The sequence below is a fragment of the Chiloscyllium plagiosum genome, unplaced genomic scaffold (assembly GCF_037043375.1).
Source record: "Chiloscyllium plagiosum isolate Xiang-an unplaced genomic scaffold, Cpla_swu_hap1 HiC_scaffold_31, whole genome shotgun sequence".
Classification (NCBI taxonomy): Eukaryota; Metazoa; Chordata; class Chondrichthyes; order Orectolobiformes; family Hemiscylliidae; genus Chiloscyllium; species Chiloscyllium plagiosum.
Genome location: NW_028270169.1, coordinates 35,785,388 through 35,800,887, shown reverse-complemented (window position 1 = coordinate 35,800,887; position 15,500 = coordinate 35,785,388). Strand labels below are relative to the sequence as shown.

The following is a 15,500-nucleotide window of genomic DNA, read 5'->3' as shown; positions in this document are numbered from 1 at the left end:
GAGCAACGGATACAATAAATGATATTAGTGGATGTGCAGGTAAAATTTTGATGGATATGGAAGGCTCCTTTAGGGCCTTGGATAGAGGTGAGGGAGGAGGTGTGGGCACAGGTTTTACAGTTCCTGCGGTGGCAGGGGAAAGTGCGGGATGTGGACGAGATGCGTTGGAGGGCACCTTTAACCACGTGGGAAGGGAAATTGCGGTCTCTTAAGAAGGAGGCCATCTGGTGTGTTCTGTGGTGGAACTGGTCCTCCTGGGAGCAGATACGGCGGAGGCGGAGGAATTGGGAATACGGGATGGCATTTTTGCAAGAGATAGAGTGGGAAGAGGTGTAATCCAGGTAGCTGTGGGAGTCGGTGGGTTTTCCCAATTCCTCCGCCTCTGCCGTATCTGCTCCCAGGAGGACCAGTTCCACCACAGAACACACCAGATGGCCTCCTTCTTTAGAGACCGCAATTTCCCTTCCCACGTGGTTAAAGGTGCCCTCCAACGCATCTCGTCCACATCCCGCACCTCCGCCCTCAGACCCCACCCCTCCAACCGTAACAAGGACAGAACACCCCTGGTGCTCACCTTCCACCCTACAAACCTCCGCATAAACCAAATCATCCGCCGACATTTCCGCCACCTCCAAAAAGACCCCACCACCAGGGATATATTTCCCTCCCCACCCCTTTCCGCCTTCCGCAAAGACTGTTCCCTCTGTGACTACCTGGTCAGGTCCACGCCCCCCTACGACCCACCCTCACATCCTGGCACTTTCCCCTGCCACCGCAGGAACTGTAAAACCTGTGCCCACACCTCCTCCCTCACCTCTATCCATCAAAATTTTACCTGCACATCCACTAATATCATTTATTGTATCCGTTGCTCCCGATGCGGTCTCCTCTACATTGGGGAGACTGGGCGCCTCCTAGCAGAGCGCTTTAGGGAACATCTCCAAGACACCCGCACCAATCAACCAAACCGCCCCGTGGCCCAATATTTCAACTCCCCCTCCCACTCTGCTGAGGACATGGAGGTCCTGGGCCTCCTTCACCGCCGCTCCCTCACCACCAGACGCCTGGAGGAAGAACGCCTCATCTTCCGCCTCGGAACACTTCAACCCCAGGGCATCAATGTGGACTTCAACAGCTTCCTCATTTCCCCTTCCCCCACCTCATCCTAGTTTCAAACTTCCAGTCCCCTTGACTTGTCCGGATTTGTCCGACCTGCCTAGCTCCTTTTCCACCTATCCACTCCACCCTCTCCTCCCTGACCTATCACCTTCATCTCCTTCCCCACTCACCCATTGTACTCTATGCTACTCTCTCCCCACCCCCACCCTCCCCTAGCTTATCTCTCCACGCTTCAGGCTCTCTGCCTTTATTCCTGATGAAGGGCTTTTGCCCGAAATGTCGATTTTGCTGAAGCTCCTCGATGCTGCCTGAATTGCTGTGCTCTTCCAGCACCATTGATCCAGAAAGTGATTATTCAAGCCTACTGAAATTGAACACATCAGTGAGTTCAAAATTAGATATACACTAATGCTTGTGAACAACTCATTATCTAAGGATTGCACAAAGGCTTGGCACCCAGCATTTGAAACTGTTTAATTGAACTGGCAAATTATGATTCCTTTATTTCTCTATTCAATTTAGCCCCTTACTCTGTCTGTCGGACAATCTGTCTGTGTGTAAGTGCAGTTATGATAAAGAAGATTAGTATAAATCACAGATACTACCAAGGTTAATTTATTGTTTAGTTTTATCCTGCTAAAGTTACATTATTAGTAACAAGTTGTTAATTTCTTAAGTTATGAATTTAGTGTCCAAGATCTGTTATTTGTAGAGTCTAGTGAGAAACATTGGGCAAATTTTGAAGTCATTGAATATTTAATTTTGTTATGAATCCAGTGATAGTGAGGCTGATTTGGTTTGGCTTGTTATTCCTGGTCCTAACAACACTCTTTTTCAATAAAACGATGATGTACAAGCTCTCACTTACTTACCAATAAGAGGTAGTGTACAAAAAGACTGGACTAAAAGCCACAAACAAAAAATGTTGCAAGAACAGAGAACAAAGAACAATACACCACAGGAACTGGCCCTTTCGGCCTTTAAGCCTGTGCTGACACACTTTGCTCTTCCTTACTAAAACTAAGCTTCATCTACTGAAAAGCACATTTGCATTTATTTAAATCAGAAGCCAATAGTTGGAAAGGACAAACAATAAAATAAATATTTTGTTGAGTTGAAATTAAACAAGGGAATTTGGAATGGAGCAAGCTACAGAAAACAATTGAGCAGAGAGACAAGAAATTCAGGTTACTATTACGGTAGGTTTTTTGCCTCCTGTTCTCACGTGGATTTTGAAAGATTGGTGATGATTTTTTTGTTTGTTCCCCTCTCTCCTGACACCATTTTGGGTGGATGGGGTGAGCCTGATGAATAATGAAAGGTGGAGCACTGGAGAAGACACCTGTCTCTTTGCACATAAAAATAAATTCATTTTATCAAGTTATTACCTCGCCATAGGCCACTGTGTTGTTATATCTTCTCATCTCTGGGTATACATTGTCCAGATACCACTGGAAATTCTTACATTTAAGGTTCTTTCTCAATGCTACTCTTTCCGAAATGTCACCAATATCGATCCCTGGATTCTGGAAGAATAAAAATAGCTTTAGAAATTGCATTTATTCTCTCTGAAAACTTCTATGTCCAATAAAGAGAATATGTACCAAACAAACAACATCCTTTATTCATAAACCTGCAGCATCCCAACTAGTTAATTAGTGAATGCTGCTTACAGAAAACTGTTGGTTACATTTTCAATACATATTCAACTTTAAAAATATATTGGAGTTCACATCTCACTGTTTTATACAAATTACAGAATTAACATCCAGATGAAGGGTACTTGCTCACATTGGTTTGCCATAACTGGTTAAGTGTAATCTTCTACATGAGTATCGTTGCAAGTTTTTAAAAATAGTTTTCAATTGCTATTCTAAGTTTTATAAAAATGTTATTACAAATTTGCTGCTACAAAGTAGTATAATTTATATGGTGAGTAAAATAGAATATGTGATATTAAGGATAACTCATCAAATTATAAAACTTTGAGGTTCAGGTATCACAGTCAATATATTTCCCAACCTCATTCTTCTGTATCCTTTGATTTCCGTACTGATTAAGAAACTATCTATCTCTGTCTTAAATACACTCAATGACTTAGTCTTCACAGCTCTCTGCAGTAATGAGTTCCTCAGATTCAGAACTGTCTGAAGAAATTCCACCTCATCTCAGTTCACTCTGATCTGTGCCCTCCTGTCCTAGTCTCTCCTACAAGTAGAAACATCTTCTCCACATCCACTCTATCCAGGCCTCTCAGTGTTCTGTAAGTCTGAATGAGATCCCGCCTCACCCTTCTAAACTCCACTGAGTACAGACCCAGAGACCTCAAATGCTCCTCATAATGACCAGCTCCTCATCCCCAGGATGATTCTTGTACCTACTCTGAATCCCTCCAAGATCAGTGCATTCTTCCTTAGAAATGGAGTCCAAAACTGCTCACAATGTTCCAAATGTGGTCTAACCTGAACCTTACATAGCTTCAGCTGCCCTCGTGTTTTAGTCCCCTTGAATTGAATGTTAACATTGCATTTGTCTACTTAACTGCATGCTAACCTTAAAAGAATCCTGAAATAAGACTCCTAAGTCCCTTTGTGCTTCAAATTTCTGAAACCGACATTGGTAAAAATATTGCTTTTGTGAACAGTTGTACATAGCAGATACAGTTATAATATATGTTGTGTGTATTTGTCTTCTGTATAAATTCTACCGCCAGATCAGTGTAACCTTTCATAAGTCAGTAACTGATGTATTAATGAGGATCTGTGTTAGTTTACATTTTTTTGTAGGTTAAACCACATCTTGTTATTCTAGCCTGATAAAGTCTTTGTTCTCCTTGATTTTTCCTGGAAGTTTGCTACTTTTATTCCAAGCCACTAGCTTATCCCTCCTTGCCTGGGACCCAACAGCTGGGTGGTGCCATCTTGGAAATGAGTGGGATACCTCTGAGACCACAGCTTGCTCAAACCATCCACATTTTGGTTAAAGTTCAGCCATGATGCTTTGAGAGCATCTATTCATTGAGGCTGGTGTTAAATTAAACTGAGTTGACAAGAAAGTGAGCTGATGAAAGTTAGATCCTCGCTGGAGAACACCTATCAGAGCTGAAGTGCCAAGAGCTGTGCCAGCAGGTGTGACTTGCACATTACATTTCTTGGCACAGGTTTTGACATGACTTCTACAAAATAATGAGTTTCTACAGACTCGGGGCTTGTGCTGAGGTGACCAGGATTGATTTATATGCTGTTCTCTCAACTCCAGATGTTTAGAATGGCAGGAGGCACATTCACTGTCCAATCACGATCATTGTTGGCTAGCAGCGGAGATGGTCAAATGAAAGCACTATGCTTTCAACAGTTGCACCCAAAGATTTCTGTGCAACATTTGTATCACTTCATATTAATACAAAACGTCAGAGAGCTTTTTATACTGGATACTCATGCTGCTGAAACCTGGCTGGATACACATTGGTTCTGGATTAGTGGTGCTGGAAGAGCACAGCAGTTCAGACAGCATCCAAGGAGCAGCGAAATCGACGCTCCTGGGCTCAGATAATGAGGCAGTTCTCTAGACCTTCTGGGTAAATGTTGATATTTTTAAAAGGGATGGCTGAAGAATAATATGCAAATATCTCACTGCAATTCTGCTCACTATTTGAAAGACTTATCCAGAGCTTTACGAACATAGAGAAAGCAAGAGGCAAATACTGTATCCCACTTTCAGATATTGGGAAATAAGTCAGTGGGGATGCCATATGTTAGGCTTTGTTCATACAGTGCTGATGGCATTGCCAGATGTTGTGCTGTCCTCACAGCTTGACAAGACAAAAACAGGAATGGGAAAAAGGAAGCCATTAAAAAGAAAAAAACCCACTTATGACATATGCCGCTAGCAGCAGTAATATCGAAAATCAACATTTTAATAAATATATATCGTAAAATGTATTCAGTGATGGGCTTGGAAACATGGACATAGGAGAATGACTTTCACTTCCTCAAGCTTGGTTCATCATTCAATTAAATAATGCCTGATCTGCAGCTCAATTCCATTTACTCCATGTTTGCCACATGCTTCTTGGTAATCCTTATACCAGAAGTCTTGAAAATATCAACTGGTCCAGCATCTGCAGCCCTTTGGAGGAAGTCTGCTCCAAATTGCTATTTCTATTGGCTGGGTGGAGAGGAATCTTAATGTTTTGAGGCATTAACTCAGTTCCTCTCTCTGCACCTGGGCTCCATGCCAGGAGACGGAGTGGGATCTGCAGGTTCAATACTGGCGGATGGAGGGCATCCAAAGATGGATATTTACTGTACCCAATTTAAGTGGATTACAGTGATATTTTATGTGCCTACTTTTAGTGGCATTTAGTTCTCTGCATTTTTTTGCAGATTGCAACCCAGGAGAGCCAGTGGTGAGCGTATGATGTCAGGGTGGACATGGGTTAAGGAAATAGTGATTCCAGTGGTTTCAGATAGACAGAGTCCCTCTTCACAGGGTCTGGCCAAACTCTTGCACATTTCTAGCATTGCCTTTGTGATTTCAGTAATAACAACTGATAACAGACATCCATTTAGGGTCTGATCACAGATTTACACAACTGAAACATCACTTCCACCTCTTCCTATTCCAATCTCCTTAAAGTCAATGTCAATATTCCATGAATCATTTTGATTGCATTTTGCAACTATGCACTAGTTGGTGATTTGCATACAGAGACACCTAAAACCCTTTGTTGCTTTGCAGCACCTGGTCTTGCATTGTTAAATATATTCTGATTTGTTTTTCTCAGTCAAAATGGATGACCTTACTTATTTCTACACTGAACCGTATCTGCTATGCATATATTCCGTGGCAATTTCCTGCTCTGTTATACAACCTACTGCTCCTAACTTACACAACTTTCTAATTCTTTATCCAAGTCATTAGCATTGATGGCAGAAAGCTGAGGCGCCGTCACATCCCCTAGTCTTCTTCAAACAGTGTTATGGGATCAATTACGCCCACCTGAGATGGCAAATGGTGATTCAGTTTAATGTACAACACACAAAATCAATGTTCAATATTATAACATATTAATGCATTTGTAGGGAACAATGCATGGCTGTATGTCAAAATTTAATTAAAAACTGCTTACAACTATACAATCCTTGAAAAATCATGAATACAAATGAACTCTGTCTATAATGAAACAAAACCCTTGCACTCCACTTCAAAGACAAGAATAATTCAGCACTAAAGTCAATTTTAATCATTTGGAATGACTTTCCTCTCCTCAGTTGGGGTCAGAATCCTTTTAATATGTTGCAGCCTTTCAAAACATACTCAAAGTCAACCATAGCCCAAAGATCTGACCTTAAGATAATTCACACTTAACATTACAATCATTCCTGCATCCTATTTTATAGCAATCACTTACATGCATGGGGATATTCCATGCAATATAAACATGGGACTTGTAATCATCCATCCATACTTCAGCCACTCGGAGTGAATTCCTCTTTGTGTAGAATCCAATATCATTGTTGTATGGTTTCTTCATGCGTTCTATGTGAGCCACCCTAGAACATGGTAGCACTTCCATACTTCCACCACATAGCCAGACCTGAAATATTAAATAAGGTGAGTCTGAAATATACACCAACCATTCCTTGCAGATATTACAAAGGATTTTCTGGAAATTATTGAAGATAAAGTATATCATTTCAAATGTATTAGGGAAGCTCATGTCATGAAAATTACCATTCTGAGACTGATGTCTAGACAGTGAAGAGATTTTGAAAGCTCCCCCCTCTGCCTCCGCCTCCCCCTCCCCCTCTGAGTTGGAAATGGACCAGTCAAGCTGGTAAAATGGGGTGACTCCACTTGCTTTTTGTTGCTGTCTGATTGTACAACCTTTGGTTTTGACAGAGGGGCTGATGCATCTACTGGTCTCTGGCAGGAGGTTCCTGTATTAGTGCAAATTAGCATTCCATGGAGTTTTTATCCATAAGATATTTGACTGTGGCATGAGTTCAGAAGTCAGTTCCACTTTTCTCTCAAACTCAAATAGATCACTAACAGGAATGTAAGCATGAAGTGAAAAAAAAATCCTTAATAGAACCTGAAGAAGCAACAGCTCCCTTCAGATCCTATGTGGACATTTGGGCACTCAGCAGTCGTGGTCTCCCCCTGCCCTGATACAAAAGAGGCAGTGATCATCTGATCTTTACCTGCTTCAATTCACTCTGCACACTCTTCAAGCTTGGAAACTGAGGAATCTCCCATGACAGTTAAATTAGACATTAGAGTTACAATGATTGACCTGGCTTAAATTTGTTGAGAGGAAATGTTTTGTTTTAGGCCTGGGAGATGTGCAGAGATGACCTACCAGGTTATGTGTGTGATAAATGTTTTACTTGCCCTACTCTAAAGTGCCCACTTTATGCTCTCTGCTTGTCTCAGTTTCATTTTTCTTTTAGTCACAAGGTGAACTAATCACACAGTGAATACAGAACAGATACCAGACACTACAGACAGGAGACTGGGACTAGGGACAAACCAGGCAATACAGAATATTAATTGATTAATTGTGTCCTATAGAATCTGTGTTTGCACCCTCAACTCTTCACTGTGTTCATTAGTGACTCAGGTGATAGAATCAAAAGTCAATAAATATGCACATCTACTGATAGCACATATAGTTGGCACTGCACAGATAGGATCAAACAAAGAAAACAAGATACTAAAAGACTGAATGAAAGCTGAAGCCAATGGATTTCAAGATAGACAAGTGTGAGATTATCCACTTTAAAGCGATCAGGGTACATTGTTAAATGGGGAAATGCAAGAATCAGTTGAGGTTACATGAGACTTAGAGATCGACAAAAACTGGTCATCAGAGTGTCACAAACAAGCACAAAATGTAAACAGAAAAGCCACGAGACTCAGTGAAGTTATATTTCAGATACAGAAAGCCACAGTCTGATCACACATGGGGGTGGTGATGGTGGGCTGTGTTCAGTTTAGAAACTATTGGAGAAGGATATTTTGGCTCAGGATTGAGTACACTGAACATGCATCATTGAGTTAAATTGCAAAAGGGCTTACACAGCTTAGGGCTACGGTTTCTTGGCTTGGAAGGTTAAGGTCAGATTTGAACACAACACAACAGTAGAGGTAGATAGAGAGAAATATTTCAGTCAGTTGGTGAATCTGTATTTGGGACATCATCCAAAACATTAGAGCCAGGCCTTTCAGCAATTAACTTAGAAATTTCTATTTTCTGTTGACAATTTCAAAAGGTGTTAAGAGCTTAGTATGTTCCTCAAATGGCATTGATGCTAGAGCAATTATTAATTTTTAAAATGATATTGAATTTCTGTATTATAAAAATATTAGGGCACAGGCAGATACATGGAATTAGGCCACAGATCAGCCATGATATCATGGATTGGTGGAATAGACAGGAAGGGGAAAACGGCCTCCTCCTGTTCCTATGTTCCTTCAACAAATGTGAGTATGAAGCATTCATCTTTCCTGCTAAACCCAAAACCACTCGGAAAGAATCACCAGCAAGGTATGAAAACATTTTTATGGTATCAGTTGTGTGAGAAGCAAAGAAAAACCACACCTAGTGACATCTTAAGAGTGAGCATTAGATTTTTTTGGAGGAGGATAAATTGTGTTCATTATGTCTTGAATTGAGAGTGTGGTGCTGAGATGATGAAGGGCTTATGCCCAAAACAGCGATTCTCCTGCTCCTTGGATGCTGCTTAACCTGCTGTGCTTTTCCAGCGCCACACTTTTGACTGATCTCCAGCATCTGCAGTCCTCACTTTCTCCTACTTCATTATGTCCTTAGTTCTCTATTGTACACTGGGATGTCTATATGTTCAACATGTTCACAAGCCCCCATTTGTGGCAGAGTCAATTGTTATAATTGAGTGGGTCACTTCTAACTTTGGTCATTAAATGAGGTCGATAGTTCCTAATAGAAAACGTTGCTATCTCCCAATGAAATTTTCATCATGATGCTCTTCCATCACAATTCATATCATAGTAAACTACTATAAAGATTAACAATCATAACAAGTACTTTATAGCTGACTTCATTATGCTTTGCAATTGGAAATTAACTCTGCTATAACATAGCTGTTGCATTATTGCTGCTGGATCAACATTCTGAAGTCCCCTATCTAACAGAGGCATCATTGCAATGACTATGGCAGTTCAAAGAGAAGACCAACGTTCAGCTTTTCAGAATAACTAGAGATAGACCATGCATTAAATATTGGTAATGTTGTCTACATCCCTCCAAACCTAAAAATGTACCTAAATGATGTGCAGAATTTCTACCTGGTCAAGGACAAGATTTATCTTTTCTCTGGAGGTTTGCCAAAAAAAAAACAGTCCAGGATGACCCATCACTGGGAAAGGGATGTGCCTGAAAAGTACTGATGTTGCTGATACTGAGCAGTTTTCTTAAGAACTTCAATCTTCTTTCAATTATTCCAGCAACTGTACTATTTCTCATCACAACATAAGTTGGTTGTGATTATTGAATTAAGGAAGGAAACTGTTGTAATCTTGATATCTCAGCTGGTTATCTGATTGTTCAAAGTAAGGTGGTATGATCAGGAGAAAATAGAACATTCCTGCCTTTGGTGACTCATGTTTAGATTAGATTACTTACAGTGTGGAAACAGGCCCTTCGGCCCAACCAGTCCACACCGACCCGCTGAAGCGCAACCCACCCATTCCCCTACATTTACCCCTTTACCTAACACTACGGGCAATTCAGCATGGCCAATTCACCTGACCTGCACATCTTTGGACTGTGGGAGGAAACCGGAGCACCCGGAGGAAACCCACGCCAACACGGGGAGAATGTGCAAACTCCACACAGTCAGTCGCCTGAGTCAGGAATTGAACCCGGGTCTCTGGTGCTGTGAGGCAGCAGTGCTAACCACTGTGCCACCGTGCCGCCCCAATGTTAGGTTGTGAAGATGTAAAGCAGAATTAGGTCACGCATGGCTCCCTGATTATGGATCGTACAATGCTTTAAGAAAGAGTATGAGCGCATTTTAATGCATTTTGCCCACTAAACCTGTTTCTGGAGTATCGGATACTGTCACCAAATCCTGAAAGTGGAAAATCATTCCAGTCAATCCTCACAAGTGATCCAAACATACATAGAACACAAATAAAAATAATATGAATGCTTTGCTCTTGCCAAAATAATATATGAACATACATATTAGGAGTAAAAGTTGGCCATTTGGCTCCTCAAACCCATCCTGATATTCAATAAGATCATGCATGATCTGTATCCATGTTCTGATAGCTGGTGATTTCTTTACTTAAGAAGAATATACCTGGTTCTGTCTTAAAAGTAATCAATGACTTACCTTCTAAGGCAGAAAGATCCAAAATTGCACAACCCTTGGAGGAAAAACACTCCTCACCCCTAAAAGGGTGACCCTAAATGTATACAAATGTCCCCTGGTTCTGGGCTGAGTCACAAGAGGAAAGATCCTTTCTACTTACACCTTGTCAACATCATTCCGGATCTTGTACACTTCAATAAAGCCATCCGTCACTCTGCTAAACTCTGGCCCAGTCTGACCAACCTCTCTTCATAAGACAACCCAATTATACCAGGTACCTAGAAAAACTATCACCCACCTCCTCTATTACGTTTACATCCTTTTTTAAATAAGGAGACCAAGGTATAGTCTCATCAATACCTTCTATAATTCAAGGGTACATTCTTATTTCTGTTCAATTCTTGAAATAAAAGACAGCATGCCATTGTCCTTAAAATTATTTGCTGTAACTGCATGTTAGCTGTTGGCGACTTATGCAATTTGGTTTTCTGCAGTCACGCTCTGTTTGGGTAATATTCTGCATTTTTATTTTTCATGCAACAGCAAACAATTTCACATTTTCACATATTTTATCAACCCATCTATATCCATCTGCAACTTCCTTATTTCCAAAATAATCAGGACCTTCTTCACAATGATGTGCAGTTATTGATATTGTTTTTAGGTAAACACAGAAACCAAGGTCACAGCAAGGTCTCTCAAACAGCAATGAGATGAAATTGTAGTGAATTTATTAATAACTGAGGGAGAATTATTGGTGGGAACACTGGAAGAACTCCCTCTTCAATGAAGATCCAAGACATCACCTATGGTCACCTGAAATTTAAGACAAGGCTTTAATATAATGTCACAACCAATAAGATTCTGCCTCCAACAATGCAGCATCCCACTTGTCATGACACACTGAGGTAATGATCTGGAAATCAAATCCCATTATCCATGGAGTCATCGCAAAAATTAAAGGTTTTAACAAGGTATGCAGAAATTCTCCAATCTACCTGTCTGTTTCTATCCATGCAGATAGAAACCATGGACTATGCTTCCGTATTGAACAAGAATGACGATTTATTACAAATAAATAAATTCTAGTTATAAGTGAATAACTATGAGGTGATAACACATAATTGTACTGATTTAAATCTTAATCCTCTTATTGAACTCCACCTACAGACAAACATTTACATTATGGGTGAAGGGAAAAACTGGGAAGGCAGTTTGATGGTTGCTGTCCATAGGGATCACTGACATGATCCATTTATTTGTCAGGACTGCTGTTCTTCAATCCTTCTCCAGATACTTTTCAGTTTCTTGCAGGAGGCAGAGAGTGATTGGTTTACAAATTATAAAGTCTCTGATTTATTGGTTGAAAGAAACCGCTTACAGCAACTGGTGGGGGAAGAACATTGGCTTGCTTCAGACTTCGTCTGGTTACTGAGAGATACCACCTCTCCTTCGAGAGGTCTAAAGGCTTCTGACTATATCATTCACACTCACAAGCTGTTTGGCTAACCGAGAGCCATCAATATAGTTGTTGGCAGGCAGATGACCTTTATCATCCACAGCTGGTCACAACTTCAGAAGCCAGTCGGTTACTTGCTGCTAGCTGCATCTCACATTGCCCACAACTCCTGGTGCTAGGCTGTTTGCAACCAACATTCCCTTCTGCTTAAAAAAGCTGCAGAATAAATGTCACTTACAATGAGTTTTGGTAACTAGCTTTCAAAAATAAGTGCAACAATTCTTTTCCCTTTCCACAATCAAAAAAATTGAAAAATGACAAAGATATGGTCTTTAGACATAAATATCATTCTACAGTAAAGATACAATGAAGCTGGAACTCACCATATTTTGATGCTGAGGCAAGAAATAAACTTGAGTAACCATCTTGGACTTTGGTATTCCCAGAGTCAGCTCAATTTCATTTCACACTTAGGAATAGGAAGGGAAATACGTGGGTGTAGAGGTAGGTTATTCAGGCCATTAAGGATACTCCACAATTCAATGAGATCATGGCTGTTCTGATAATCCTTAATTCCATTTTCCTGCTTTTTCCTCATTAATTTCCCATTAACCCCCTATCTTGATTAAAAATCTGTTCACATCAGCCTTGAATATAAGACCATAAGATATAGGAGCAGAAAGTAGGCCATTTGGTCCATTGGTTCTGCTCTGCCATTCAATCATGGCTGATATGTTTCTCATTTCCCTTCTCCTGCTTTCTCCCTGTAACCTTTGAACCCCTTAACAGTCAAGAACCTATATATCTCCTTACTTATGCTTAATGACCCAGCTTGGTCTAGGTTTGCCAACCTGATCAGTTTGGCCTCAGCCATCTCAAGGAGTGCTCAGCAATTCAGGAAGAAGGTCAATGACCTTAGCCGCTCTGCCAGCATTAGGTGCCACCACCTTCTCTCCGATACCTCACACTCATGCTACGTCTACTCCTTTTATCTATCTCCTTTTAAGGCACAGTCTCTATTATTCTACTATTGTAACATCTTCCCACTCTAACCCCTACCAGCACTAACCCCACACAACCTCTGGGTCGCCTACCCATTTATTAAGGATATTTCCCCACCTGCACCAACATTAATCACTGTGCTTGCCCCCGCCCCAATATTCATCTCCTGTAACACCTAGTTCTCATTCCAGAAGGAAAGCAGCCCATAATAGGGCAGAAAGAGTCCTAGAAAGGGTTTGCTGCTTGATATTCGACTCCCCATCCCTTGTGTGGAAATTATCTAGACGACCCTGAGCAACTGACTGATCTCGTCCAAGCCCCAGACTGGTATCAGAGGATGCCCATGCCTGACTGTGCTAGGACCTCCTAACTAAAAGGTATCTCACCTGACTTGACAGAGGCCTGTTAGCAACCATGACCAGCTTTCTAACTTTGAGCCTGCTAAATGGTGAGGCAAGGCAGAAATAATTGAGGAGAAAGTGAGGTCTGCAGATGCTGGAGATCAGAGATGGAAATGTGTTGCTGGCCCTTCCTGAAGAAGGGCTAATGCCCGAAACGTTGATTCTCCTGTTCCCTAGATGCTGCCTGACCTGCTGTGCTTTTCCAGCAACACATTTCCAAGGCAGAAATAATGTGAACCAGGGACCACTGGCTGAGGGGGCAAAGTACAAATAAGTAAGGCAATGCAAAACAGGGATTGTGTAAGTGTTCAGATAGGCTCTGAGTATTGGTTCAGTGCTACTGGAGATGCAGCCTGTTAAACCCCTGAGTTGGATATGTATCGCTGAGTGCACAGCGACCCAGTAGCAGCTTTACAATAAGTGCCATTGTGCCCTAAGGGACTCTATTAAAATGCACAACCATTGTGTAAAAGGTAAGGCTGGCAGAAATAGGAACCCTTGATGACTAGTGTTATTGAGGCCCTGCTCAAGAAAAAGGAGGAGGCAATATGACCTATATAGGCAGCTGGGCTCAAGTGAATTCCTTGAGTATAGAGGGTGTCGAGTACACTTAATAGAAAAATCGGGTGGGCTAAAAGTGGATACAAGATGGCTTTGACAGGTAAGGTAAAGGAGAATCCAAAGAGATTTTGCAAGTACATGAAGGGCAAAAGAGTAACTAGAGAGGACAGGGCCTCTTAAAAAGCAACAACGTTTTCTATGTGTGGAGCCACAAGGGATGGGTGAGATCCTAAATGAATATTTCTTGTCAGGATTTACCATTGAGAAAGGCATGGATTATAGGGAAATTGGGGAATTAAACAGTGATGTCTTGAAGAGAGTACACATTATAGAAGAGGAGATGCTGAGAGTCTTAGAATGCATTAAGGCAGATGAATCCCCAAGACCTGATCAAGTGTATCCAGCACTTTGTGAAGGGTTAGGGAGGGCTCGTGGTAGAGATATTGATCAGAGAGTCCTAGAACCCCTACAGTGTGGAAGCAGGTCATTTGGCCCATCAAGTCCATACCAACCCTCTGAAGAGCATTCCAACCCTAACCAGACCCATCCCTTACCCAATCCCTGTAACCCTGCATTTCCCATGGCTGGTCCACCTAACCTGCACATGCCTGGACATTATGGACAATCTAGCATGGCAAATCCACCAAACCTGCACATCTTTGGACTGTGGGAGGAAATGGGAGCACCCGGAGAAAACCCACACAGACACGCAGAGAATGTTCAAACTTCACACATGTTATGGATCAGGCCAAACCCCCTCAAAACATTTCGAGAAAGTAGCCAACCCCCTACCTTTGGTTGTTTTAACACGGATATTCCAGGAAGGATGCAGCTAGTCAAAACACTTAGTTTCAAACCAAACAGAATTTGTTTCCAAGATTACTGAATGAAACACAAACAAAAGAGGACAGAACACTGAATAACTTAAACTATCCAAAAACTCAACTGATTATCCCAACTTAATGATGTTGTTCCAAATACTTGCAATAATCCCCATAACCACTCCTTAGTGCAAAAGGTAAAATCAAACATAGGGTCTTACAGGAGAGAGAGAGAGAGAGAGAGAGAGCGAGCGAGAGAGAGAGAGAGAGAGAGAGAGAGAGATAGCAACATGGAACACCCTCTTCCATGTAGCTGTTTCTTGCCTGAGTGCTTTCAGTGAATAGTTAGATTGCCAAAAACAAAACAAACCGGAGAAAAGCTGAGCTGGGAGAACTGGCCTTCCCCTTTCATAGTACAAGTGTGTTTTTCTAAAATCTCAAAAGCCTTTTGCCGGATGCAGTCTCTGTTAGCTATAATCAAATTGGCCCTAAAACGCTTTAAACTTAGACTTTTCAGAATCTGTGTCTTTTATGATGTCTCTCGGGAAAAAAGTCAAGAATAAAATAACCTTGTTAAAGGAGCAGCATCGTCATAGCACAGACAGGCTGGAATTGAACACACAGTGCTGTGAGGCAACAGTGCTAACCAATGAACACTATGTCACCATTATATCATTGACAGCCATGGGCAAACTGCCTGAAGATAGGAGAGTGGCAAATGTGCCATTTTTAAAGAAAGGCTGCAGGGAACTGCCTGGGAAAACCAGTGAGTCTG

At 41.5% G+C, this 15,500-nt stretch overlaps 1 protein-coding gene across 5 annotated transcripts in view; it reads right to left on the bottom strand.

The window, feature by feature from the left end:
- galnt17 (polypeptide N-acetylgalactosaminyltransferase 17) overlaps positions 1-15,500 on the bottom strand; it is a 416,264-nt gene that overhangs the window by 45,247 nt on the left and 355,517 nt on the right. For all 5 annotated transcript variants that reach the window (XM_087977415.1, XM_087977411.1, XM_087977412.1 and 2 more), the window contains 2 exons: positions 6,533-6,718; positions 2,508-2,645 (listed from right to left, as the gene is read on the bottom strand). In XM_087977415.1, the coding sequence (XP_087833541.1) occupies positions 2,508-2,645; positions 6,533-6,718 (324 nt within the window). The remainder of the gene's footprint in view (positions 1-2,507; positions 2,646-6,532; positions 6,719-15,500) is intronic.